Here is a 26636-nt window from a genome sequence, read left to right as displayed (position 1 = left end):
GGTTGAGCAGTTTGAACAGTTGGTTATAACTGGCAGGTGGACAGCACTAGTACAAATGCAAATTGTTGCTTAGCCCCCAGTTTGGCAGTAGCTGTTTACCTGACAATGATAAATACTGTTTCTTAATTAGCTGTCATGCTGGAACTTGTTTGTACTGACATCCCCTCTTTAATATCAGAGCTACAGAATCCCTTAAGTCTAGCCTGGTACCCTCTGTTCATTTTTGTCCCAAAGCAAATGCTTTGGAGGGACTGTTAGAAAAAGACTAGCATGTGTGATTTTTTTGTTTTTTTTTCCCCCTCCAATTTTCCGAGCATGCAGTCATCTGTAGCTTGGGGACTTCTGATGCAGGGAGTGGTTTGTATGTAGTTAATATCTTTGCAACTCTCATTTTTCACAGAGCAATAGCCCTATTATGCTGTTCCTTTCCCTCACTTTTACATTCATTATATTGATGTAATAGCACTCAAAGCCTCAGTTTGTCCAAGTGCTGTGGAGAGTATCTTCCTCCTTATAGGCTACTAAGCCTGCAGAGAGGCCACCTGGAGACTTAGTGCCTGTGTTGTTGCTCAGCTGTGTCACCATTGACTGGTAATCTGCAAGGCAGTGATGTAGTTTTTGCTTTTGAGTATTTGACCATATACCAAAAAAAAATTTGGAGGTTAGACCAAATAGTAAACCTTGGCCAGCTGGACAAGGTTGATTTTCCATGTCAGTCTCTTTAAGTGTAACTACTGCTGTGATACAAGCTGTTCCCCAGTGTGTTTTTAGATTATTAATAGAAATCTACAGCCCATAGGTTATCCAAGGTCAGGCTGTTATCACCTTGACCTACTTTATTTACCCAGCTGTGCACTGTAATCTACTTCAGACTGAATTAATGTGAAATCAATATGATCATGCATGGAATTAGATGCATCTTAGATGCATCATGAATAATGTTGTAGACCTGAGCCATTGGAGAATGTGAATAATATCAGAGAGGATCTTTTCCTGACAGTGTAAATTTTGATTTATACTGTGAATTTTTTTTTTGTTTAATATAAACTAGCGTGTTATTGTTTTTACTGCATCCTAAGTGATGTGGAAAAATATGCTAAATCAACTTTCAGTTGCATGGTTGTTAAGCATCTATAATTCTAATGCTCTGTCTTTGTGTGACCTCATGGTCATTGCTTTATTTTTATCATTTGTGGACTTAGCATTTATACTCTTTTAAAACTTAGATTCTAACTGCTTTAAAAAACTTGTTTCAAAATTATTTTTGCAAGCAATTATCATTTGAGTATTAGTCTGATTATATTGTTGCTAAATACTTACTAATAATGGCCTACAAAGCATTTCTGAAAAACAAATCTGCTAGATAGTTTCTTCTTGTCTTTACCTGAAATAAAGATGATGTACTGCATACTTCTGTGTGTCTTGGTAACTGTGTATGTGTGTATATATATATATATATATGAACATATTCTTCTTGTTTGACATAGTGTATTTTAGCATACCTGTGAGTATAGGCTTGCAAGAGATTAGGCTTACATTTCCACAAACAAATAGGTTGCCTGGTCCAGTTCCTGCTGTGACAGAGGTGTCATTAGTTGCTGAATCTCCACATTTCATTTCGAAGTGCTAAAATGAGCACTGGACTACTGATACATAATAAAATGCATTTGATCTCTCTGAAGAAATTATACTCTCTTTGAATAAATAAGTATTTGTAATTAATAGTGCTTCATTGGCATTACTACCATGTATCTTTTGCAAGTAAATGTCTTAATTTTGTTTCAGAGATTCTTAATAACCTTTTTCTTGTTTTCTAGGAGGTGCAAAATGGAAGGTTGTTTAGGCTTCTAGCAAAATTGGGAACAATCAATGAGAGGCCAGAGTAAGAAATAGTTGTTTTTGTGGTTTAGAGTATGTAAACCCCAGTTTGCAATGCACTTTCTTCCTTCATAAATTTAAGCTAAATGTTTTCCCCCACATTTGCCCCAGAAGAAATGAGTATTTAAAAAGCCTTGAGAAAAATTAGATAAGCAACTTCGACCAAAATTTTAAGTAGACAGGAGAAAGCTACAAATAGATATGCCAAAGTTGGCTTTGTTATATTTAATATGGCTTCTCTTAGCAGTCTCTTGTGAGTCTTGTTTTGGTAGTAGCTTTGAAAGAAATCCATAGCTTGCTTTAACTGAAGCAAAGGATGTAGATACTAGTTTTAAGCTAGTGAGTTTTCATCTTGTTTTTTTTTATTGACTAGCTACATCAAAGTGAAGTATTCATTGTCTGTTTTCCATCCTCTTGCATAAACTTAGTTGTGTTTATAATGCAGATTTCTGCCTGTGTTTTACACAGTAAACTTGTTGCAGATAATTTTTGCTTTCTTCCATTATTTTCCTGTGGCTATTAATCCCCTGAGATTGAAGTGTCATTTATATCTGTGGGGTTTGATTTTTCTTTAATTACTGAGCTTTAATATGAGCCTTTGTTTTACGCTACCAGGTTTCAGAAGGACCCAACGTGGTCAGAAACTGGAGACAGGTATTTACTGAAGCTCTTTCGAGATCACCTTTTCCATCAGGTGACAGAAGCGGGTACTCCTTGGATTGACCTCAGTCACATTATCTCATGTCTTAACAAGGTACACTGTATTTCAGTTAGCTTTTAAACATTTGTTTGGGTTAGCTTTCTTTAGGAGATATTCCACTGCAAAGCAAGTTGGTATTAGAAGGTTAATGCTGTTGGTTTAGCTGGCGGTTATTTTCCCCATTTTGGATTAAAATCATGTATTCACTAAGCTAATATTCCAACATCTATGGATATTTTCAATAAAATTAGTACATGAATATTTAAAAAAATGTTAATATAGCTTGAGCTACAGTATTAACTTTTCATCCTAGAGCGCATTGATTACTGTGGATAAGCAATGCTGGTCCTTTTATGCTACTCTGGTCTTTCAACACAGCATAAAGGATCCATAATACTCCTTTAACTGGGGGAGGTTTCTGCTGATAGTTATCACAAAGGATTGTCATAAGGCAAGATTCATTCCTAAACTGTGCTGACTCGAGTAGGAAACAGGAGGGAAACTGCAACAGAAATTTCAGCAAAATTCTTGCCATCTAGAACAGTGCTGGAAAATTTCTGTGACTTAACATTAAGTCCACTTCTATAATAACTTCCCTAACTTCTCCAGCCCTGTGTTTTCCAAGGTTGACTTCACAAAGCTATTTGCAGTTCTCTAAGAGCTGCACTACTAGCAGAATTTTATCTGAGCACTCTCATGATTAATAGCAGGAGATGTGTGAGAAACTGCAAGATCTTCAGTAGATTAAGAACTTGTCTTGCTCCATAAGTTAAAAAGTATGTGAGCTGATTATTTTTTTTTATTAGTAGACCAGCTTTCAACTTATTTTACATCGTTTTGCCAAACTTCAATAATTCCAGGGAGACTAAGATGCTGCAACTTGTTTTTGTTGTTTTTGTAGCTGCTTGGTAATTTCACTTGATTTATAGAGAATGGTGATGCAGACACTGACAATACAGAGTTTTAGTGCCCAGTATTTTCTTTTCTAGACTAGGACAGCCAACTTTCTGCTCCAAAAAAAGTGGAATATGTTCAGATCTTTTGATGTGTAATAACTGTACAGTTAAATCTTTTTTCTAAAATTGTCAGGGTTTCTAACCTCCTGTTAGATCACTGCTGTTCATTTTTTAACCTCCTTTTTATCTTTCTGGTTGGTGTCTGTAATCACTTTAAAAAGGACATTAAAGGGATTGAGGCTAAATCAAAAAGAAAGCATGTTGACATTCAAGTAGGCATTGAAATGCCATCATGATTTGAAAGCAGTGACTCATACAGTACTGTAGCAAGAGGGGACAGTCCAGAATTCATAGGTCAGGTAAGAGACAATGTCAAAGAATGCCTTGTTCTATAAATGTTCATGGCTTACCTTTTTAAACAGAGGCTCTTCTCTTCTGTGGTTGTGGGCTCAGCACACAAAAAAATATAAGGCTATCAGAGTTCTGCTTTGGAAATACACTCTAAAAAGCACTTCAGAAGCTATAGAAATACTAGTAGAAGTTATATGGGCTTTACTGGTACTTATCAAAAGCATTCCTTTTGAATGAAAGCTATTCTTTTGTTAAAAAAAAACACTGACAAACCTTCCTTTTCAATATGCTGTTTTGAGCATCTTTTTAGCTAAGACTACTGATTTATGCCTCCACAGGAGGAGAGAAAGAAAGCCATAAATATTGATGCTTGTAGTCAGCAGTGTGGCTTTCTCCATACAGATCTTCCATGTCTTAGATTAATTAAGGCAATTCATTGATTTGTTCTATGATGCTAATGGGAATGAACAGTGGACAGTATTTCACAAACACCCTAACAGTGTTAATATTTTGTAATGGATGTTGGAAGACACTGGGGTTTTATCCTACTTTACAAAAATTAGAAGTTAATTCTCTTGTTTTTTTCCTTCTGAAACCATTCACAAAGCAGCAGCTTTAAACTGTGGAGGTTCCAGCTTTTTAAGGTTATGCTCAAAACGTTACTTTAGAAGAGAAATACAAGAAATTTCTAACTTGCTCTGTTGCTCCAGACAGCAGCTAGTGAAACATCTCTGTGACAAATTTAATTTTTTTTTTTTCTATTCAGTGCAACAATATAATACATCTGTTTAAACCTGCTGGGGTTGTATTTCCAAAGAATGGATTGGTAGTGTCATATCTCACTTGTCTCTACCCCACCTTTTGTATTGGAATAAGAAAGACTGTGGTAGAACTATCAATGTATTGACTAAAACAAAATGACAAAAGTTCTCGATAATAAGAGAGTTAGTTCTCTATTGATGAACATTTCTTGGAAAGTGAGAAGAACTTAAGAAACAGTGATGTAATGGGCTTTGGCATGTAAAGCAGGATATTCCTCTGTTAGAAATTAGGATCTAATGGTATATAAAAATTAAATACATATTGAATTTGAGAAATCAGAACAAACCATGAGAAGAAATGTGGAATTAATGTTGATCTTCAACCCCAAATTATCCATTTGGTTATGGATTATACCAAAGTAATTTTTTCTTTTTAGGGGATGAAATGTACTGTACTGCTTAGGAACTATAGGAACCAGTTTGTTTCCAGTACTGCCAAAAATGTGAGCTTTGGGTTTCTACCAGTTTTCAGGCTACCTTATCCAGGGGCTTATCCATTATCTCATTTGAAAGTGGACAAGAAGTAAATTGCCTACCCTATGTGTAGGCTTGTGAATCATATGTGCAAATGTAATGTCAAATTCAGTTTTGTTCTTCAGGAAGTACATGAAAATTTTGTCAGTCTTTCTACACAGGGAAGTATAGCATTGCTGGATTATTAGCTTTGTGGAAAGGGAAGGAAACAATGGTAATCTAGTTCTAAGGTCTGGAATGTCTGTCAGATTAAGACCAAAATGTTTCGATTTTTTGGCAAGGACATTGTTGTGGTGAGATTCAGATCCTTGCTTTGTGTTCTGTTAGCAGATTTGAACTGCTCCATAACAATGTACTTGCCAATAAATTGATTGCTTTTATTGTTGGGGAAATGTTTTGCCATTTCTTTCACACTTCTTTTATTTTATCTTTTGCATTCTTGTTACAGTTAGATGCTGGTGTGCCAGAAAAAATAAGCCTCATTTCCAGAGATGAGAAGAGTGTACTTGTGGTAACTTACAGCGATTTAAAACGCTGCTTTGAAAATACTTTTCAAGAACTGATTGCAGCCGCAAATGGTCAGTTGTAGTATTTGCTGAAAGCATGCAGGACATTGCTGAGGAACTTAACCTATAGCAAATTGCACTACAGCTGAATTGTTGTTGTCATCTCATTTCACATTTGGGAAACAAACAGGAGATGAGCAAAGCTGCTTGCACTTCAGTCAGGTACACTGTTACTTGAAGGGAAGAATGTTTCACTTATCCTAGAGCTAAGGCTGCCATTGGAGGCTTTATCTGTGAAGAATTTATTTTAGATTAAGGAACACATCAGGTGCATGATGTTCCTACTTTTATTTTTTCCACTTGTATATGCACTAATTTTAATTTTTTTAAGACTTTTCTGATCTCTGAAGTTTTGCCACATTGTATACTTAAGGGAAACTCTTTGCAAGGACATTTCTGGGATACATTTTTGTCACTGAGGACATAGCAAAATTTATTCATTTTTTATATTATTTGCACCCAGAATAGCATAAAGGACCAGGTAAATAATTTAATAGCAATTGTGTTCTATTAATGACCGTTTAGTTCGTAACCTCTGTAAAAGTGTGTTGTATGCAAGCTCTGTATGCTACCCACTGTTAGCTCAAAGAAATGTGACAAGAAACAACTTCTTAAAACCAGTCAAGTGAAGTATTGGTGAATTGACCAAAAAGGAAAGAAAGCCCCCTGTCATTTGATTTAAAGTTTGTCTAAGCGAAGTGACGAAAACAGCAAAACGGGAAACATCTTTAATTTAAGGAGCATATCAAACGTGCTCTAAACACAACCAGCGCCTTTTAAAAACTGTTTGTACATTTTCCTGGTAGTCAGAAGCATTTACATTTATGCAATTTTTTTAATAGTTATTTTTTTTTTTTTTTAAAGAAATTGTTTAAATGCCTGAAGTTTCAGGAGTGTATTACTTTAGGTTATTTACAGTATAATTTTTGTATAAAGTTCTGTTCTTTGAACCACAGCTTTATTATGGTACGCTACACTGGATACAGATACAAAGACACTGTTAAAAGAAGATTAACTAAACACAGCAGTTGTCTGGCATCAAGAGCTTTTCAAGTTTTACGGCCTGAATCTGGAGGGATAATGATCTGCTGTGCCTTTGCAGTCACTGCTTAGCCCAAAGTAATATTACTTTTGCTAATACTCAACACATGAATATTCCTGAAGTAATTCAGTCTCAAAAGTCTGGAATTTTGCTCCTCAATTACCTTTCTAATTTTTGGACATGCAGTTGTCTCCAAACTTGGGTATTCATGGGATTTCTAGTTAAACACCTACACTTTGATACTGAAGACTGCCAAATATGTAGGAATTTCCTTTCTTAAAGCAGTAGTGAAGACTGTATCTATCCTTTCCCAGCACTGAATGTTTTAATAGCACTGGGTGCTCACCATGAAGAAAATGTGGAAACTCAAAAGGTCAGGACAGACTCTAAGCACTTGCAACTGATGTTACTGACATCAATTTTAATAATTCTCAATATTTGTAGTTTTCAGAGAAGTTTTTAATATTTCTCTGTCCACTTTTATAAGCTTTAAAATGATTCTCCGCCGTGAGACTTGCATCAAGAATAAAGCAACTCTCTTCACATCGAAAGCTTTGAAGACTAGGGACATGCTTTACACATTTTAGAAAATGTGGTTGAATCCACATTAAGTAGCATCAGTTGTTGAGTTTAAAAATCAATTATTGTTGCAATTTTAAAAGGAACATAATGTTTAATATTCAAACGATAACAGTTGCCAGAATGTTCTTTTTAATATAAAAGGAACAGGAACTTTGAAAAGTGAACATGCAGAACAGTCTTTTATCATTAGCTCATGTATTTGAGGAAGAGCAGCTGTCTTTTCTATGTTTTTTGACAAATCATATTGTAATTCTTTTGTACAAAAAAAGAAGTACTTGTATTCTAGAAGAAATATGGAATGCTTAATTTATAAGCGGGCTGAGGTTTTTTCCAGTATTGTTTTCTTTGAAAATGAAAGGGGATCATCTGTTCAGTTGTGGGGTTTGGGAACCTTTGAAAATTTAATTTGTGGACCAATATTTTGTGGAAGTGTAAGGCAGGGGTAAAATAGGGCTTGAATTCTCATCCTTTTTAGACCAGCACACCCTCTGCAAGACATGTCTAAATTGCAAACCTGTGTGTATTTGCATAATGTCAGTTTGCTTCAGCCCCTAGTAACCTCAGGACTTGGTTTAAAAAATAAAAAGATAGACAGCTAATAAGTTTTCATACATAATGTCAGCCAGAAAATATTTGGTTTCAGGTAATACATAAAATTTAAAAAAAAAAGTTGAGCTTTGTTTTCTATTTATTTTATTTGGTCTGTATTTGGGAATGATTTGAACAGTCTGAAGTTCACCTTGGGTGTTTTTTTGGGGAGAGCCCTTCTACCCCATTTTAATTCCATTTAGAAGGTTGTCCTAAAGTTGTAGTCTAATTCATTCATAGGAAGAACTGTGTATCTGTATTTAAAAGAAGAGTCACCAGGATGTGCCCTCCCAGATGGGAAATTTATTTCTGACCTTCCTATTTTTACAGCTAAAAGCACAGAAGGGACAACCTTTGAAATCATCTGATGTTGGTCATTTTAATTTTTGTACCTGTTTTAAATTCTGTTGCTGTATTTACTATATTGTAAATATTTTGTTGAGGGTACCTATGTATTTTTGATTTGCCCTTGTTTCAGTAATTCAGGTGTCAACTGCTTCCCCTAAAAAGCACCAGTATGTTAAGTTCTAATGTCATGATCCCAGTATGTGTTACTCATCTTTAATCCTGTTTTCATTGTTCATGTGTACAGCAGTATTTTTAATAAAGAATACCAGAAGTAACGTGGCCTTATTTTGACAATGTGAAGTTCTGAAGTTGGATCCAGGGCTTTTCAACTTTGGTGCTGGAATTTTATTTCGTTCTGTCTCATACTTCTTTTGTATTCATTCTGTCTGCAATGCAGAGTTTAAACTAACAGGAGTCACAAACTGTGTTTAGTGCTTGCCACTTAAGAGTATATCAGATGTCCTAAAACTGAGAGCTATTGTTCACTAGAATTGTATTAATGCATATTTCCATAACTCCCAAGTCAAATCCTGTCTGCTTAAGTTTGATCAGGTCTGCTTTACCTGCCTGATAAGCCCTACTTTTGAAAACTGCTCAATTACTCTTACTTACATGTTTTTTGAGCTTTTTTTGCTCAGTGGCAGTGTACTAATTTCTCTGAGCATTTGCAGAGTCATGATAACTTCATTTAACAGAATTCTTTTTCTGCATTTTTAACCAGCAAGGGTTAGATGATTTGCTGGTGGAATAAAATCTCCTATACCCACCCAGTGCTCATCATGCTTATGGAAGATATAATTTTGTGTAATATATTGTCAGTAGTGCCTGCACACATTTAACATGGAGTCATTATCTCTGAAATTGCAGTGTTTTAGGAATGTTATTAGATAACCTGCAATAAGTTTGATGCACATATCCAGTCTCCAGTTTTGTCCTTAGTGATGTGCAGCAACAGCTACACAACTCCTATGCGGTTGATGATCCCATTGTGTTCTGCTTTCCCAGAGGAAGTTTCATCTCCACTTCTTCCAGCACTTGGAGAGCCCCTCAGGTGATGAAATGCTGTTTAGCAAGAGAGCACTTGATTGAACATCTCTGTGGAGGCAGCATCCCCAGCTTCAGATGGATGGAATGGGGATGTGGGGGTTCTCTGAAGAAGAGAGAACTCGGGCCTAAGGTGCTGCTGCTGTCACAATAGCTTTAGAACAGGCTGTGTTGGGGACACCTTAGCTCTATTTGCTGTCCTTTTGTCTGGTGTGCATCTTGTAGCAGCTGAAGGAGCCAGCAATGGTGGGTGATTGGGTGGAAGTTTGTCTGTGTGCTGCTTTGTCTTCCCCCACCATGAAACCTTGCCTCTCTGAGGCTGTGTTGAATTTTTGTCCCTAGACAGCAGTAAGCACTTCCTAAATATGCTAAACCTAGGGGATGTCACCCACACAAGGAGCAGTGATTGGTGTCTGTCACTATAGCTTTGCTGTGTGAGAAGTGTGCCTTCTGTCTGAGTATTCCATCATCTCCTTTGCTCACAAAATCAGCCTGTGGGATGAATGTGTGCCAGATGTTTGCTCTGCCCGTGCTGATTTGTGTGATGCAGCAGTCTTTGACATTGGCAGAACTCTGTTTTTTTTTATTTTTTATTTTTTTTTCCTAAAGCAAACTTTATTATATGATTCAGCAGTCAAATACATTATATAAAGACAGAAAATGCAAGACAAAATAGGAGTTATTCACATCTGAAGACACTTGGGGTTTCATACAAAAGTAATCTTTGTAATCCAGTTTTCTTAAATATTTATGCACAAAAGCATATTTATATATTTACACTGTGCAAACACGTCCTTTGAGATGCATCATCCTATAACTATTCTTGCTCAATTCTAATAACAAAACAGTTCTGAAATTTTTGTTTTGGTCAAGGTCAAATATACTTTACCAACAAGAGACAGTGCAATAGCTACTTAAAACTGATGATCTCTTGCAGAGATACTTAGCTTAGAAGTAGTAGTACATACTTATTTTGCTTGAATATCAAAGATAGTTTTTATGTGTAAATATGCAAAAGATCATTTGCCTTAAAGTCTGTTAGAGGGTTACATTCACAGCTCTTTAGCTGCATTCTGAGAGATCAAGAGATCACATAACATGTAGCATCTGAGTTCATACATATTTTAGTGGACCACAAGAAGCTGGCATTGGGCTGTAATTGATTTGGCATATATCAGTGCTACTGTGTTAAATGTCCAACACTCATTTTAATACTGCATTCAATGGTAAAAGGAAATGGGTGCATCCTAATGCTTCTCGAGCAAAGAACACTCACAACCTTTAAGATGCTATACAGAAATCTGTTGCAAATGAATGATACATTTTTATTCCTGTACATAGTGGTAAACATGGAAATTTAGGTGTCTTCATAGAAAAGCTGCCCTACTTTTAGAGATTGTCTTGTAATTTCTAACTAATCTATTCAAACTCTCTAGTGATCAATTAAAGTATGTGCAGTCTAGTAGCCATCCTGTCTTTTCAGACAGATTCCCATAAATAAAATATAATCAGTGCAGTTTTAGAAGGTCCATGAGGTTTTGGGGACAGAGTTTGGCTTTAAACCTGTCTACCTTGTGGTTTGGTTCCAGTGTGTGCGTGTTGGCCTACTGACAAAGTGCAAAACTTCACTATTTACTTGAATTCAGCAGGATTGTCCAAACTGAATTGATATGTATTCCCTGTTGTTACAGCCATGGATCTGGTCTTAGTTCTCCTCTATCCTTGCCAATTGTGTTTAGCAGCACATTTTAAATTCTTGCCTTGCAAGGCTCCCTACTGTGTCTGCCATCTGGAGCAGTAAGATCCATGTAATGCCCTATCCCCAATTAGCTTATTCAGCTTCCCCAGAGCATCAGCCTTCCCACAAGTTTCTCAAGGTAATTGTCATTAAAAATATAGTTTGTGGTCTATTTCTAGTTTCTATCTTCTTGAAGGTTCCTTTATTTTCTAGCACAACACATACCCCAGCAACAGGATGCAAATACCTTAGTGCCTGGTGCAGATTCCCAGCCCTCTGGGGCTCCCAGCTGCCTCTCCCAGTCAGGACAGAAGTGACCCAAGTCTGAGCAGAGGCTGCAATAATGGCCTTCCAGATTTTCCTGGATGCTGAAGCACTTGGCGTTTTTAGCAAAAGCTATTGGTATGGAAAATTTGGGAAAGTCAAAGTTTAAGCAATAGTATTTTGCTGTATTTTGAATATGTGTGCTGCAGTCTCTAGAAAAGCAGATCACTGCGATTAAGCCAATGATAACTTTTTAAGTTTTATGATAATAAAGATAATTTGGGTCAGAATTTTTAAACTGACAGTGTTTCTTAAGAACCTGCATGTGTAAATGTAAAACTAGAAGTACTTAAACTGGTGGCTGAGAATAATGGACAACAGAATTGTAGTCAGGAGGAGAGCGGCTGGCGTTCATTTTCTCCAGCATCGCATACCCACAGGTGTGTCTTCGCTTGGAGTCACTGAGCTGGTCACAGCTGAAACTGCAGAAGCTTCTCGGCTTGGTTATTCCAGAAAGCACTGACTCCTTGCTCCTGCTGCCGCCTTTAACGCTGTAATAGAGCAGTGTCATTGTGAGCTTTCTTAACGTGTAAAGGCTGTTGTTTTAGTGCCTCGAGCAAAGCCGGGTCACAAGCTTGTTCTCACAGGGTGGGAAGGGCATTGATGGGCTCGCTCCATGGGAGTGCAGAAGGGAGGAGTGAAGGGGCCCTCCTGTGTTTCCCTGTGGTGAGTGCTCTTTAGAGCAGAGTGCTGAGTGAACATCTCTGTTAAGGATGTTTGTGCATTTTATCAGTCTTGCTGCTTGGGGGGAGTACTTGACTGCTCAGACTAAGCTCTAACTGCTTGTGGCTGGTGCTAGGGAACAAAACTTTATTGCAGGATGGGGTAGTGGGGAGTGTCTGGCAGCTCTGATGATCCTGAGGCAGTGTATCCCCAGATATAAATGTTTCTTCCTAAGGGAACAGGGGTTTTTGAGCAGGAATGAAGTGATGAAAGGTCTCAAGCCTTGAAGCTTGAAAACTACTGGTGTAGGTGTTCCCAAAGCCTAATGCCTGATGTTTGTGAGGAAAGTATGGCACTTTCTCACCCATATTCAGACATCACAGTGCTTAAAAGGGCTCTTTCAATAATGAAGAAAATTAGGGCAAAGAATTTTCACACTATTGAACCTGGATACCAAAGATTTATCTGTAGACAAAGGACAAGCCAGAGCATTTTTCCATCGTTGTTTACATGTGAAATCCTTAAGTAAACATGTTGGACCACAGTGTCTAAAATTAGATTTCCTCCCCTGTATTTTTATAAGTTCATGGACAATCCACTCCTCTCCATTTATAAGATTAGAAATGCTGGCAGCCCTAGTCTTGAATTCCAGAGAAGACGGTCATCTGTTGAGGCTTGCAGAGCCCAGGGTTTTACTTTCCATTTTATTTGCATTGTTAGGTCTTAAAGTCAAACTACAGAAATAGTAGCAGAGGACCATTTGTGATTGCAAGTTCCTCTTAGATGCCACAGTTTCTCAAATTCTTAACTCACAAGCTTGTGTGGTATTTTTAAGGAGCATGGTCTCTGTCTTCTTCCTGCTGTAGGAAATTGGAAGGTCTTCCTAAGAAGGCCACCACATTACATTTATTAGTAGATGGATGGAGTTCATGAGGAGGAGCCCTTGTGATGAGGATTGCAGATGCATTCCATATTTTTATGTTGCATCTGTTGGCAGATGTAGAAGTAATTGCCTTGGGATAAATTCCTTCGCTATGACAAGGTTAGTCACAGTCACAGTGGACTTTTTGTGATGGGTTTAAAGAGAAATGTCTCTGTGACTTATATTGTAATTGTGACTCTTTGAGAGCTGGCAGAAGTGGAGTGTGCATGACAAGCTATGAGCCTAAAAACTGTCATGCTTTGATCCTTTCATCATCATCAGGCTTTTGCATCCTGAGATTTTTCTTGTGAGCTAGACTTGGCTTCTGCTTTAATAAACCTTTATACTTTTAGAGCTGCATCTGCTAGTTTTATCTGGAGTGTACTGCTGTACCTGGGCATGCATTCCCACAAAAAAAACTTTGAGGGAGCTCAAGGGGTTTTGGCATCTGTTGTCAGGCTTCATTTTGAGTCTGAATTTACAGTCAGTAAAGGCTTCTCTAGCTGTGGACTATCTTCTTGCCAATCTAGGAATGTAAATTGGAAACTGTGTTTAGTTGGTCTTTAATTGGGATTGTTTGTTGGAGGAAATGCCTACTGGTTTCTTGCCATGTTCAGCACCAGAGTGAGGTTAGAGGCTGGCTGCAGCTCTTGTCACCCACAAGCTCTTGAGATGCTTGTTCCAGCTCACAGGAGGTGGAATTCTTGCTGTTTTTCTGGCTTTGCAACTTACTCAAGGGTTTGCCTCAGCCCAAGGATTTTGGCTTACTTGAGTTAGGCTTTTTTGCCTATACTGGAAAGCTACAGAAGGGTTGCAGTTGGGATCCTTTCTACCTGCAGAAGAGCACAGCTCATAAAATTGCCCCCAAAACTTTCTGATGGGGTATTTTGACCTGAGGCCTTATATGAGAAAACTTACTTCTCCTCTACTGTTCAGAATATCGGTTTTCATCTCAGTGGCATTAGCAAGTCCAAGACGCATTGCAACCATTTCTGTTTCATGCTCCTGGCCATGACCTGGAGACAGGAGCTCACCAGGCTTTGGGCTGATGTTCTTTCCTGTAGTGAAACCAAGGGTGGGCATTGGCCTTAGTGCCTTTCCCTAGGCAGGAGAAGTGGATGGCCAAGAGGAGGCTCTTTGCCAGGGTCAGTGGGGTACCCCTGCACTGTCAGACTGCTGGCTCTGCCCTGGGCCTGGCTCTTGGCTTGCTCACACTGAGCAAGTACTAGTGCATATGCTGGCTCTCCTGTAGTCACCTGATCAATTTCCTCTTAAACAAACCCTGGGTGTGCTGCTGGAGACAGGTAGGGTGCTCTGGGTTTGGCTCCTTCCACATTATGCAGTTCTTCAGCTCTCCCCAGTCTGAATCTTCCAAAGGGGTCTAACCATAGGTAAGCTGCTGCCAAAGGGAGGTGAAACTCTTCCTCAGCCTGGTGCTGGCACCAACTGCCCTGTCAGTCAGCTGCTACTGCTCATTCAGAAACTGTTCTGACAACCTGGCAGCCTGAATCAGCTCCCTGCAAGAAAAGCCAAGCTGAAATGTCAGCATAAGAATGAGCACAGGAACACAGAGCAGGATGCCTGTGAAGATGCAGGACTGTACATCTGCTTAGACATTTTTCATGTGTCAAACCCCTCCAGCTTCCACCTTGCTCAGTACAAATTTTAGGGGGTATTTATTTACTGCTCCAATTAATTTTATGTAAAAGATGCTTAGCTAAGATGCTACCACTGTTAGGAATATGTGCAGACTGAAGAGTCACTGCCTGTGTTCACGTCCATGAGTGCCTTTTGGCACAGTGCTACAGTACCACTTGTTTAGCTTGCAGGCCAGATGACCTTGTATGATCTCATTCAACTGCTCTGTTTTCCCAAGGATTTATGTTCTAGCAGCCACTGTTCAGTTCAATTTTTTTTCTTATCCAAGCATTCCTTTTCCTTCTGCATTTGGAAATGCCCCTAAAGCACTTTGTGGAGGGATGCACTCCATGCATTCTTTGCCATGCAATGAAAAAGGCATTTCATCAGTTTTGTTTGGGGAGATTGCCATGTTGTCTGTGTGGCTGACTGCAGCCTTCAGAAATACACAGAGAAAAATGAGTTACAGCACTTCTAGGGAACATTGCATCCTTTGGAACCCTGCACTATCCACACACACTCCAAGCTCTGCAGTCCCTGGCTCCTCCAAAGACAGCATGCCACGACAGAGCTGAAGTGCCGTAAAACTGCCCGGGAGCCTGTTTTCTGAAAGGTCAAGGCAGGAGAGAGGGTTTCCCAGCGTTTGTTCAGAGTGGCTTGTGTTGCCCTGGCTTTGGCACGCATGAGCAGCGCTGCCCTGCAGGCTGCTGCCAGCAGCACGCTCACCCAGGCTGTGCTCTGCAGCCCTGCGAGTGTGCACGCTCTCCCACACGTATTTCTGTGCCTTCAGCCCACGCCCTCCGAGTCACTGGGATTTTTAGTGAGCGAGTCCTCTCTGCCTTGACCGCACGTTTCAGCCAGCTCTGATTGTTCTCTGAGACAATGCTATGCCTCCCAGCCTGCCCAACTGCAAGGCACTGACAAGTTTGGCAGTGGCAGGATGGCAGGCTGGCCTTGACCTCCTGCCAGCATGAGATGAACGATGGGCTGGGTCTGGGCAGTCTCCGGGCTGGCTGAGAGCAGTGAGCTGAAACCAGGACACTGCCAGCTCTGCAGCGGCTGGGAACTGATACAGCGCCGGCACTGAGAAAATAAACACTTCCCATTTACAGAGAGTTCATGTCAGTGCAACTCATTTCTTAGAGCAGCCCTAGTTCCCTGCTTGGGCAGCTGTCAGGAATTAGGTGGAGGAAGATGGCCAATATATTCAAGTGCTTAAAGGCAGGAAGAGAAGTGAGGCCCTCACATCCATCTATTGTAAAGTTGCCACTTTAGCATCCTGAGCCCATGGGTGTTAAATGGGCCGTGCTTAGCTGAGTCATGGAAAAGAAGGGCAAAACAAGCACAGGGGGCCTTGTCCCAGCTGGGGTGCCCTTGGGACTCGCAGAAACAACTGCAAATCCTTCACAGCCACACGTTCCTCCTCCCCTATTATTAAGGGCTTGTTTCCTACAGTTACCTGCCTTCTGCCTTAGTTCAGTGCTCTCTGACACTGACATTAAATTGAGTATTAGGTGGATCGTTAAGTGCTAATAAATCATATTGCTGATGTACATTGAAGAGGTTGAAGAAGTTATTTGCGTCCTCAAGGACATAGATGTGGAAGATGATTGACTGCTGATTCAACCAAGCAGGAGACACCATAGCAAGTGTTTGCAGGGACTGGGGACACTTCAGCTTTCACAAGGCATGATTTAGCATGAGGACCTTGAATTCTCCTTCACCATCTGAAACCTGAAAAGGGAATATAAAATACAGACCCAAAGAGTGTCCATTTCTGCTTGCTGCCTGTCCATGTGAAGCGCTTCAGTTCCTCTCGAGCCAGCACCATCCCACTGTCTGCTTGATAATCCTTGGAGAAAAAAGGAAGATGCAGTTCTGTTAGGTGTTAACTGTATTTTATAAAGGACTCAATTCCTCTTTGGTCTGATTTCCAGCATCCTTCTGGGCATTGATTCTGAGACAGCAGCTCTGTGCTGCTGGAGGTGCTGCAGGGCACTGGTATTTATTGGTGCCTTTCCAAACCACCCATGCCTTGGGGTGCAGCAGACAGGTAATGTTAATGCAGATCTGGGGTGCTAGAAGAAAAGTGTTTACATGCGGTCTGAGGCACTGAGCAACCACCAGTTCAGCCCTGTGAGCACCACTGTGCCTTTCCCACCTCCTGCTGCTTAATGCATCCTACTGGGTCACTAAAAGCTTGCCCCAGCCTCTCACCCATGCCTGTCCCTACCAGGATTGGGTACATGTCCCATTGTTAGACATGGCTCCAGCCTGTCCATTTGATAACAGGACTTGTTCCTACCAGGGACCTCTGATGGAAAAGGGACTCACAGTGCTTTGTACACTAGTAGTGTTCAGATGAAAATGCAGATCCAAGGCATTTTAAATATCTCTCCCACACCGGTGGGATTCAGGTGGGACTCTGGTAGCTGTACCTGGCAGACCTACTGGAACTGACCACTTCTTATCGGGGAAGGAGTGTTTGCAGCCCATGACATGGCCAGCAAGGATCTCTGACCCCAATTTGTAGGGCAGTGGGATAACCTCTTGTTGCAAGTACAGCTAATCCTGCACCTTGTATCAGCTGAGCTGCCAAAGCAGTAACCCCCTGTCCTGATTATCCCTGCATAAATCTGTCACATAAATAAGAAATACATGGCATATAATTTGGCCCAGGAGTCACTTACATTAAATACAAGCGTTTCCTTGATGGGAAGCTCCTCAAATGTCTTTATGCGCTGAGGGGGGCTTATTTTTAAAGTGTTTATGTATCTGTTCAACAAGAGAAGCAGGACAGTTTTTGGTGAGAGTATGAAGTGCACAAGCAGAAAGTGTTGGGTATTTCTCTGTATCTTTAGGTACTTCCCAGCTATCTTCAAGTTAGGTCATACGAAGGGGACTTGTTAACCAGACCCCACCCAAATCTCACTCCCCAGTCCTGGGGTACACACAGCTGTGCCTTTCACAGTGCCTGAGCCCTGTGGCCTGCAGGTTCCCCCGGGTGGCCACTCCAAAGAGCCACAGCAGTGGGTGACTTGGCAGCTGGTGGGACACCCAGGCCACCTGTGGGCTGTCTCTGAGTGTTTTCTCCCACCCACGTCCAAAATGGGCTATGCAGCGAGCTGCAACCCCCAACAAACAAACAAACAAACACAGTCTTAATCTTGTTTATCTCACCTGACATTTTCAGTGCTTCCACAACTTGAGCTTGTAACAGGAAAAGTTTCATTGCACAAAGGGTCAGATGCAGGGGGAGACCCACTTTCTGTTGTAAATATTGTGCTGAGGGGTATGTAGTCTTTACCTTCCTAAATGCAAACAAGAAATGGAATTGTTATTCCTGGGTCCACGTGGCCAGTTGCCCCTGCCTTGGTGACAGCACATGGTTGTGACATTAATACCTGCTGGACATTTGCTTGCAGCAGGTCACCCAGCTTTTCCACCAGCTCAGAGAAGCGTGGCCTGTCGTTGGGATTGCTCTGCCAGCAGTCCAGCATGATTTGGTAACTGTGAGGACAACAGCAAAGTGAGCACATGGTGGGGTTACAGTTCTGTTTGATCCCAGGCAGCACAGTTTTGACAGCTTGTCATTGATAGACTGACAGAGATAGATAACTCCTCAACCTGCTTGGTTTTACAGATTCTCTCTAACACCATTGAGGCCTCTTCCTAAAAGTAAAGCAGTAAAATTTCCACAAAAAAAGAAAGCCTTCCTGCAACACCCCAGAAGACCACATCAAAAGGATAATTCAACCAACCAGTCATACTTCCTTTTTTTTATTCCTAATTAAGCATTAAACTTTTGTATTAAACATCTATTAACTGGCAATGTTTAGGTTAAGGTATCCTAAAGGCATCCTAAGATGACTTATATGGATGTGTCACTTCCTTGTATTGGTTGAGCCGAGCTTTCCTTCCTGCAATAAAATATGTGGAAGATAAAAAAAAAAAAAAAAAAAGCTCTTATCTACTGTCACTAGGATAATAAAATTAGTCAATGGGCAGTACTCCCAGATAGGCATGGCTGGCTTGCATCCTTTTCTTCTGCTAGAACTATTTTTTGGTAAGTGTTGCTATTTAGAGTTGTGACATAGCACTCGGGAAGGCACCGAGACACCCACGCGTACTTGGTTTTGCCTCCAGAGGTAAAATACCCTGAACATGTTCATGGTGCTCAGTAATTTGTGCCACAGGGTGAACGTTCTGTGTGCTGCATGTGCCTCCCCAGGCAAGGTGCTCTGTGCTGACCCACGCTGGTCTCCAAAGAGATGTTGGCCATGCCTGGGACTGCCCCTGAGGGCAGGGGAGCAGTGACAGCTCAGACAGCCCGGGCGGGGAGCCTGCGGGTCCCTGTCACCTTCCTCTGCCACCAGACACGCTGTACAGGAAAGGGTGGACCCTCACTGCCCGAGTGATTGCGAGGAAGCCTCAGCTGTCACTTCCTAAGGCAAGATGATGTTAATAATGTCACATTCCTCCAGCACTTATCTGGGTGCGTGTCAGTAAATATTAAACCTGGGAAGTAATGAATGACCTTCCTCCTCCTCCTCCTTGCTCAGCTCCCCTCAGAGCACAGCCCTGGTGCTGCACTGGGCTCAGGTCCTTGTTGCCCCCTACTCTCTCCTACCCTATGTGAGAGCCAGGGGCCAGGATGGGTGTGCACAAGAAGATATGGATGCAGGGTTGGGCTTTTTTTCCTTAGGCTGGCCCCAGATACTTTCAGAAGTGCCCTGGAACATCATGTGCAGGGCAGCTCAGGAGGGCAGTGGTACACAAGGCAAGCAAAGGTTCTTACATCTCCTCGGTCGCTTGCTCTGGGGCTCGCATCCTCGTGCCTTCCTTCAGCCTGCTGCAGAAATCCTCGTCTATTTGGACTCCAGGGTAAGGAGAGGCACCTGCAGGTGACATTGGGAGAACAGATACGTGCCTTGAGTACCTGTGACCTCGCTGTGCAACTGTGCATCTCCCTCAAAAGCTTGGGGTGTACATCATCAGCTAGCAGAGCTGGGGGTCAGGGGGTGCCCCCCCTGCAGGGTCTGGCCCTGCTGGCTGCCACAACCAGGGAATTATTGCTGGTCGTGCTCCAAGCCCCAGACTTTGGAGGGGATGAAAGATCAAGTGGTCTTGTCACTGTTGGTGGTGCTTTCCTGCCCTTAATAGAAAAAATGCACATGTTGGTTTGAACACTATCCCTTGAAAAACAAATTCTGATCTTTCTGTTGGTTTGGACTACTCCAGATTCTAGTGGGCACAATATTAGCAAACCCAAAATGCCCAAAAACAACTTGAAAAAATTGAAATAATAGTTTTAAATCAGATCAGAGTACATTTGCACTGTTTTTCTATTTTCCCTGTTTTTCAGATGCAGCCTGATTGTATTGTTGGTCTTTTTTTCCTTTTTTTTTTTTTTTTTTTTTTTTTTTTTTTTCTGTAGACAAAAAATCCGGAAAAGGGAAAATGAAAGGAAAAAAAAAAAGAACCTTTCATAGAGTCAGAGAGTCATCAGGTTCAAGGAGCTGGGGCTTTAAGAAAAAAATAGCAGGTGTTATGAGGCTGACCATAAAATCACAAGAGTTGGCAGGCTGACCAACAACATGTATTTAAACTAATAAATGATTGATTGTCCTGAGAATTGTATAGTATTGTTTCCTCTGCTGTTCGCCTCTTTTGTCAGCCTCTATGTTGAACTCAATTAAGATTCTTCTATTCTGACAGTCATTGTTATTCCCACTCAGTGTACATCTTGCATCCTGCCTTTTCCACATGAAAGAAAGGGGAAAAAGAAGGCTTTGCTGGGCTTTGATATGATTGCATGCTCCAGTTCGTCCTGTGGTATCAGTGCAGATGCTTTTTGCCTGCTGTGTGCAGTAGCCAGGGAGAGGGGGGTGCTGGATCCCTCCTGGGCTGGGGGAGCTTCCTGGACTCAGGCTGGGGATGGAAGTGACAGAATCTGAGACGTGCAAAATGTGGGTTTGGCTCCCTTGCTCCCACAAGAGGAATAAGAAACTCTTGAAGAGCTTCAGCTCATGGCACTCGGTGCCTTTGAGTGCTGTCTGTGGCACAGGAGGCGGTGCCTCGGTCTTGGGCAGCTGATCACCCAGAATCACAGCTCTTTGTTATCCCACAGGGCTTTACATTCAATTAAAATGCTTTAAAAATTGCCTGATTTTCCTGGCAAGTGCCATCAGTCAGACAAAGCACTGTGGCTGCTCTGGCTGTGCTGCCCTGCATCCTCTGCCAAGGCTTTCTACAGGGAAAAGTGGGAAGCTTAGGTTTTGCCCATGGCAGAAGTAGGTGGTAAAGTTCTCAGACAGCTGTGCTATCCTTTAAGGCTTTCAGCTTGGCAAATTAGCTTTCAGTAAAAACACCAGAATTTCTAGATCACAGGAGCATGATAATCCCTCTGTCTCTGATTTAGGTCTTTCTGAAACACCTGCCAAAAGATCATTGGAGGTAGTGGATGATTTCCCCAAACTGCAGTCCCCACTCCTGTCAAGCCCCTGGGGTGCAGAGTTAACATACCCAAGGAAAATATCTCCCACAGCAAGACCCCGTAGGACCACACGTCACTTTTTGTGTTGTAGATTTTATCAAATATGGATTCAGGAGCCATCCACTTGAGAGGAAGTCGAGCCTGGAGTAAAAGGGACAAATCTGACTATTATTTTCAAAGCCTGAAAGATTTTAATCAGAGATGAATCAACTATATATTGTTATGTAAATAATTACCATTCAAGCAGGAACCTGTGGGATTTCCTTACAGGCAGTCGAGATAAACCCACAGTCATTCATACACTTAACAAATTGTTGGAGTAAAGGACTGTTTTTAAAAAACATGTGGCACCAAACACCAGACATTGGAAACCTATGACCAGGTTTTTTTCTTTACAGGGATGTGGGAGTGTGTAGGAGCAGAGGTAGATTGCCAGCATCGTAGAGACAGGGCAGAAAGCCCTGCATCCAAGCACCAACAATTCTGTAATGATGCTGGAGATATTCTTAGGGAAATTTTCAGAGCTGGAATTGCAGGAGCACATCAGCAACCATTGGCATGCTTTTGAGCTCTTAAATTTGGGAAATAGAACATCTACAGAAAGTTTTGGTGGACAGTTTGAAATGACATGTTGTAAACATTTGGGTAAATAAATGGCATCTTGACTTACATCTCCTTTTCTCACATAATCAGGATTCTTATAAATATCTCTTGCGAGGCCAAAATCACAGATCTTCACAACATTGTTCTCAGATAAAAGGATGTTTCTGGCTGCCAGGTCACGATGAATGCACTATAATAAAACGGTTTCAAATCAAGCTGCATTTCCTTATTCCTGCCAACAAATTTCCTGCCTCCCATATCCTTTAAAATTATTATTATTATTATTATTATCATCATCATCATCGTTATCATTATTATCATTATCATTATTATTGTTATTATTGATAAATTTATTTTTTTGAGGGAAGTTACCTGTAGTCCACATGAAGTTACTGTAAACAGCCGTAATTATTTTTTAAAAAAATTACTAAATCCAGAGAGTGACAAATTTGTAAGCCCTTTGACATTTGCAGGGAAAGAGCTGAATCATTTTGAGCTCCCTAATATATGTTGAAATTAAGGAAAAACCTACCACACCCAGAAGATCTTGCCCAAATGAATGAGCTTGACCCACTGCTTTCAGTCATGATCCTGTGTTTCTGGACTATGGATACTCAGATAAACAAAGTTATATTTATAAATGCCAAGAGGAAAACAGTTCTTCCTTTGGGACCTCTCCCAAGGAAGGTGTCACTACAATGCAGACGTGATTTCACCTCTGAATCCTGTCCTTCTGCAGTGAAAAACCCTGAGTGCAAAGCTCACCTTTCTGGAGGAGAGGAACTCCATGCCTCTGGCCACCTGAAAGCTGTAAGAGATCAGGTCCTCCATTGTGAGGGGTAACTTGTACAGGTCATCAGCATCTGCAGAGGTGGGAAGCAGGGTTTGTTACTAAGGTAGCTCACAGGCAGTTGTTTCCCCCTTTTCTTACAGACCCCATTATTCCCATAAATCCAGTCTTCATGGAGGAGTGTTTGAAGGTCAACCCACTGTCATTGGAAACAAAAATAGTGCTTGCTTTACACCTCGTGCTTTGGACACTGCTGTGTTTTCCCCGAAGATAAGGAGCAGTCAGAAGAAACAATCACACATTTTCCTGTCAGATTCAGTAACCCTGGAAATAATCTTTTTTTAAATCTTCTACCCTCTGGACATGACCCTCTGAGCATCTCCCACGGATGTTTATTAGGGTGATAAATGAGGAAAAAAAATTTCAGGGATTCACAGTATGCTGTAAAAATATCACAGTCTGTGCAGGGACAGGAAGGAATTAATACCTACCCTCCTCGTCCTCCTCCACATCACTCAGACTTTTATCTTCCTGGAACCCAGAGCTCGCGAAGCTCTCGCTGCTGGTGACACTGGCCAGCCTTTGTTTTTGACTTTCCACTGGCTCAATATCCTTCTTCTCTTTCGTTGGCTCTCCCTGCAGAGAGGAGTCCTTCAAACAAAAAGAGAAGAAGAGCTGCTTCATCAGAGCAGTGGAGGGGGTGGGGAGGAGCCAAGTCAGGCCGCTGCTGTCTTTCTGCCTGGCTGGTGGTCCATGGTGTGGGTGGTCACATCTCTCATGGGACAGGTGTCCAGAGCCACTGGCAGGCAGGGGCTGGTGGCACAGCTGTGCTCCACCAAGGCTGGCATCCCCAGAGGGCAGAAATTTGGTGTCTTGGGAGCACCAGCTCATGATTTTGGGGTAAGCAGGGCAGTGGGCTCCCTCTGCCATGGTGAGGATTTGCAGGGTATATGGATTGAGTCTGCTGGGCTGTGGCTCTTCTCAGGTGAAATGAGACATCTGAAAGGACCCATTTCTCTCCAGCACAGAGAAGTGGGTTGGGAAGGTTGTGCCCACAATGCAGGTGTCCCAGACCTCTCAAACACCAGCTTTTGGTCCCAACCTCCTTAAGACATCTATGTCCCTGCACAGGGTTTGGTGTGGGTTTTCAAGCCCTTTTCAAGAGGAGCAAGGGCACTTGGAGTTTGAAACACAGCTGCTGTTGGAAGTGACCTCCTCTCTTCAATGCCTTTATCCAGTACTTTCTTCTTATGGCCAAACATGAGATGGTTTAAGGGACACATGAAACACTGTTTGGAAAAAGCTCTCTCACTGCTACCTGCAGAGCAGCCTGGCTGCCTGGCCATACTCTTGCCCCCTTTTACTTTTCCTCTTGTCCTGCAACCACTTCTATTCCCTGTGCACGCTGGTGCAGAGCCAAACTTCCACCTCCTTCCTGCCCAGGCAACCTTCCCAGGGGTGCTGGAGCACTGGGTGTGGGAAGGGGCTGTGGGAATGACTCTGCTCAGCAGGGACCCTTCCCAGCCATACTCCCTGCTGAGCATCCCACTCCAACATCCACATGTAGCAAGAGCCAGTTGCTGTGTCCCATGTGGAGCACAACATGGACAGCCTTGGGAACAGACTCAGCAAAAGCCTTTTAGAGGGGGGTGTTCTCTCCAGTGGGCTCTCCCACAGAGCCCTCCTAAAAAAAAAATCCCTGGGATGCTGCTGAGCTTTTGGCACAGCTGAGCAGAGATTAGACCTACTGTTCTTGTATCCAATCTCATGTCAGAGCCCTGGATCCTTTGGAGGGTTTTTATGGAACTATTTGAATTTTCTGGGACATTTGGATTTAGGTTTGTAATAAAAAACGTATCATGTATTTGATTCAAAGGGCTGTGGGAGGTGAAGGCAAGACTCTAATCTCTTCCTCTTGATAGCTCTTCTCCTCACACAATAATAAGATTACTTGTAAATCTCTGAATATTAGGGTGTCTTGGGACATGAGATTTAATTGGTGTTATCTTGTTTGTGCTCCCAGCAGTACTGAAATTAGTGGGCAAAGCCACTTCCTTTGGCTTTGCTGACCTCAAGCTCACTAGGAATGGGTTCATCAGGAGCAGGGCAGGAGCATGTGGGGACACTTTGGATAGGATTCACTTCCCCTCGCTGTCGATGGCTCCAGCCAAACTAGTCACAGCAGTCTCCTTGCACAGTCAGGGAGAAAGAGGTGAATCCTTTCTTGGCACAACAAATCCCACACCAAATATTAATATAGGTCAGGGGAACTTCACCCAAAAGTAATTTCTCTCCTTTGCTAGAAGAGAGTCTGAGGGGACCAGCTCAGAGCTGACATCCACATTGCCAACACCTTACCTCACCTCAGGTAAGGTGAACCCTACCAGGACCATCTGCCTCCTCACCTTGTTAGGGCAGAAAAGATTCCTTTTGCTCTTCAGATAGTTCGATAAATTCCCATACTTGCAGTATTCAACAATCACCATCAGAGGCCCTGGGCAATTAAATATTAAAAAAAAAAAAAAAAAAAAAAAAAGCAGCATTTTGAGCAGTGTAAAGCAATAAAAGGTGGCATCAGTTCTGAGAAAGAATCTTTCATGTCAGGAACTGCAGCTTGAGTCCAGAATAACTGGCAACATGTCCTAAGAACTAGAATACTGCTTGAAGGACACTGGACATTATCAAAAGAATACTGCTTCTGGAAATCAGGGCAGGGCCTAATTTTTGAAAGCTGGGTCTTGAGTCTGGGTCCTGAGGGACACTCTGTTTCCTCTTTGGGCAGTTCAGACTGGAGTCCCACAGCCCACACACACTTTGAGAACTAAAATAGGTGACATATCTAAAACAAACAATCTCCCATACTGGTCTTTTGATTTTCTCAGTGTAATATCATTTAGCATTTTACAACAGCTGCATTGTGATTTGTAGTTCAGGGCCAGCAGCTGATATCCCTCGTTCCCAGCCTTTCCAGATCATGTTTAACTTTAGTTTGAGCAGTGGAGTGCATGAGATAAGGGACAGCAAGTGGCATGTTCCTAAATTCACACATCACATATTAATACTCAAACAAAGTTTAAAGAGAGGAAATGTTTAATCACTTCATTAAAGGACTGAAAATCTCTTTTTCTTTTTCTTTTTTTTCACCAGCTACAGGATGAGCTCGAATGTAAAAGTTGCTAATTTGACCTCTGGATGAAAAACAACATGGGTCACTGGCTGTTATTGGGAGATAATCCAAACCCTTTTTCAGAGCAGTGCTAAAGATTTTTTTACCTCCATTTTTTGTGCAAGCTCCCAACAAATTCACAATGTTAAGATGATGACCGATGTGGATTAGGATCTTCAGCTCAGTCATCAGTGCTTTGTACTCACTTGCTGTGGCCCCTTCTGAAAATACAAAATAAAAAGTCAATGTGAAAAGGCAAAGTACTGGTCCTGCTGAGCTTTACCACTTCTCATTACTTTCCATTGAAATAATCTCCATTACTAGATGTACTTCTTGTATTGATGTTCTCCCTCTATTCCTCCCTGCTCAGCATCCTCTTGGTTGCAATTAAACCCATAAAAAGAGTCAGGCACTCAATTTCCTCCCAGTAGACTCTATTATATTTAGAACTGAGAGATTTTTTTTTACATTAATAGTTCTGATGTTTCAACCAAAAAATTGAAAGAACAAATAAAATGGGATATCAAGATTATAATTAACTCTAGAACTGGTTTCCTGACCTGACTTCAGCTATCCAAGAGTTATATTCTAGCCTAAACTTATCAAGATCTTGAGGGGTCAGTGGCAAGAGCAAAGTATTTCCAGAAGCTGATGCAAGTTTAGCCATCTGTATAAGGGTGTATGAGCTACCCCTGGGTGATGCCTGCCTGGTTCTGTTCATTATGTAGGAAGCCTGGAGATAGACCAGGGAAGTAAACATTAATTGGTTAAAGTGAAGTGACTGCATCTCACCCTTATCAGTCATTATCAATAATCATAGGCATGACATAAGAAATCCCTCAAATAAATCCAAAACATTCTATTTAGTGTTGAGTGAAACTTTCCCTCCAAGCAATTTTTTTTTTTCATGCAGAATTTAATTTTGCTTCAGAGAACAAGAAAAAAA

At 41.5% G+C, this 26636-nt stretch overlaps 2 protein-coding genes across 7 annotated transcripts in view; one reads left to right on the top strand and one right to left on the bottom strand.

Moving 5' to 3' along the window:
* PAN3 (poly(A) specific ribonuclease subunit PAN3) overlaps positions 1-8581 on the top strand; it is a 79015-nt gene extending 70434 nt beyond the window's left edge. For 3 of the 6 annotated variants that reach the window (XM_079298356.1, XM_079298357.1, XM_079298355.1), the window contains 3 exons: positions 1818-1882; positions 2494-2632; positions 5629-8581. In XM_079298356.1, coding sequence (XP_079154482.1) covers positions 1818-1882; positions 2494-2632; positions 5629-5769 — 345 coding nt within the window. In that variant the 3' untranslated portion in view covers positions 5770-8581. Of the gene's footprint in view, positions 1-1817; positions 1883-2493; positions 2633-3755; positions 3894-5628 lie in introns of those variants that run through there. The other 3 variants (XR_013773324.1, XM_079298358.1, XM_079298359.1) reach the window with 3 other exon arrangements.
* Positions 8582-9953: 1372 nt separating this feature from the next.
* The window catches only part of FLT1 (fms related receptor tyrosine kinase 1), a 104305-nt gene continuing 87622 nt past the window's right edge, over positions 9954-26636 (bottom strand). Inside the window, exons 19-30 of the mRNA XM_079298341.1 lie at positions 25798-25911; positions 24930-25018; positions 23016-23175; positions 22500-22597; positions 21802-21924; positions 21161-21272; positions 19434-19533; positions 18040-18145; positions 17816-17946; positions 17326-17410; positions 16396-16487; positions 9954-11903 (exon numbers count right to left, since the gene is read on the bottom strand). Of these exons, the coding sequence (XP_079154467.1) occupies positions 11702-11903; positions 16396-16487; positions 17326-17410; positions 17816-17946; positions 18040-18145; positions 19434-19533; positions 21161-21272; positions 21802-21924; positions 22500-22597; positions 23016-23175; positions 24930-25018; positions 25798-25911 (1412 nt within the window). The 3' untranslated portion in view covers positions 9954-11701. The remainder of the gene's footprint in view (positions 11904-16395; positions 16488-17325; positions 17411-17815; positions 17947-18039; positions 18146-19433; positions 19534-21160; positions 21273-21801; positions 21925-22499; positions 22598-23015; positions 23176-24929; positions 25019-25797; positions 25912-26636) is intronic.

Source organism: Erithacus rubecula (assembly GCF_903797595.1).
Source record: "Erithacus rubecula genome assembly, chromosome: 1".
NCBI classification, from domain to species: Eukaryota; Metazoa; Chordata; class Aves; order Passeriformes; family Muscicapidae; genus Erithacus; species Erithacus rubecula.
The sequence above is the reverse complement of the archived record's forward strand: the minus strand, read 5'-3'. Positions and strand labels throughout refer to the sequence as shown.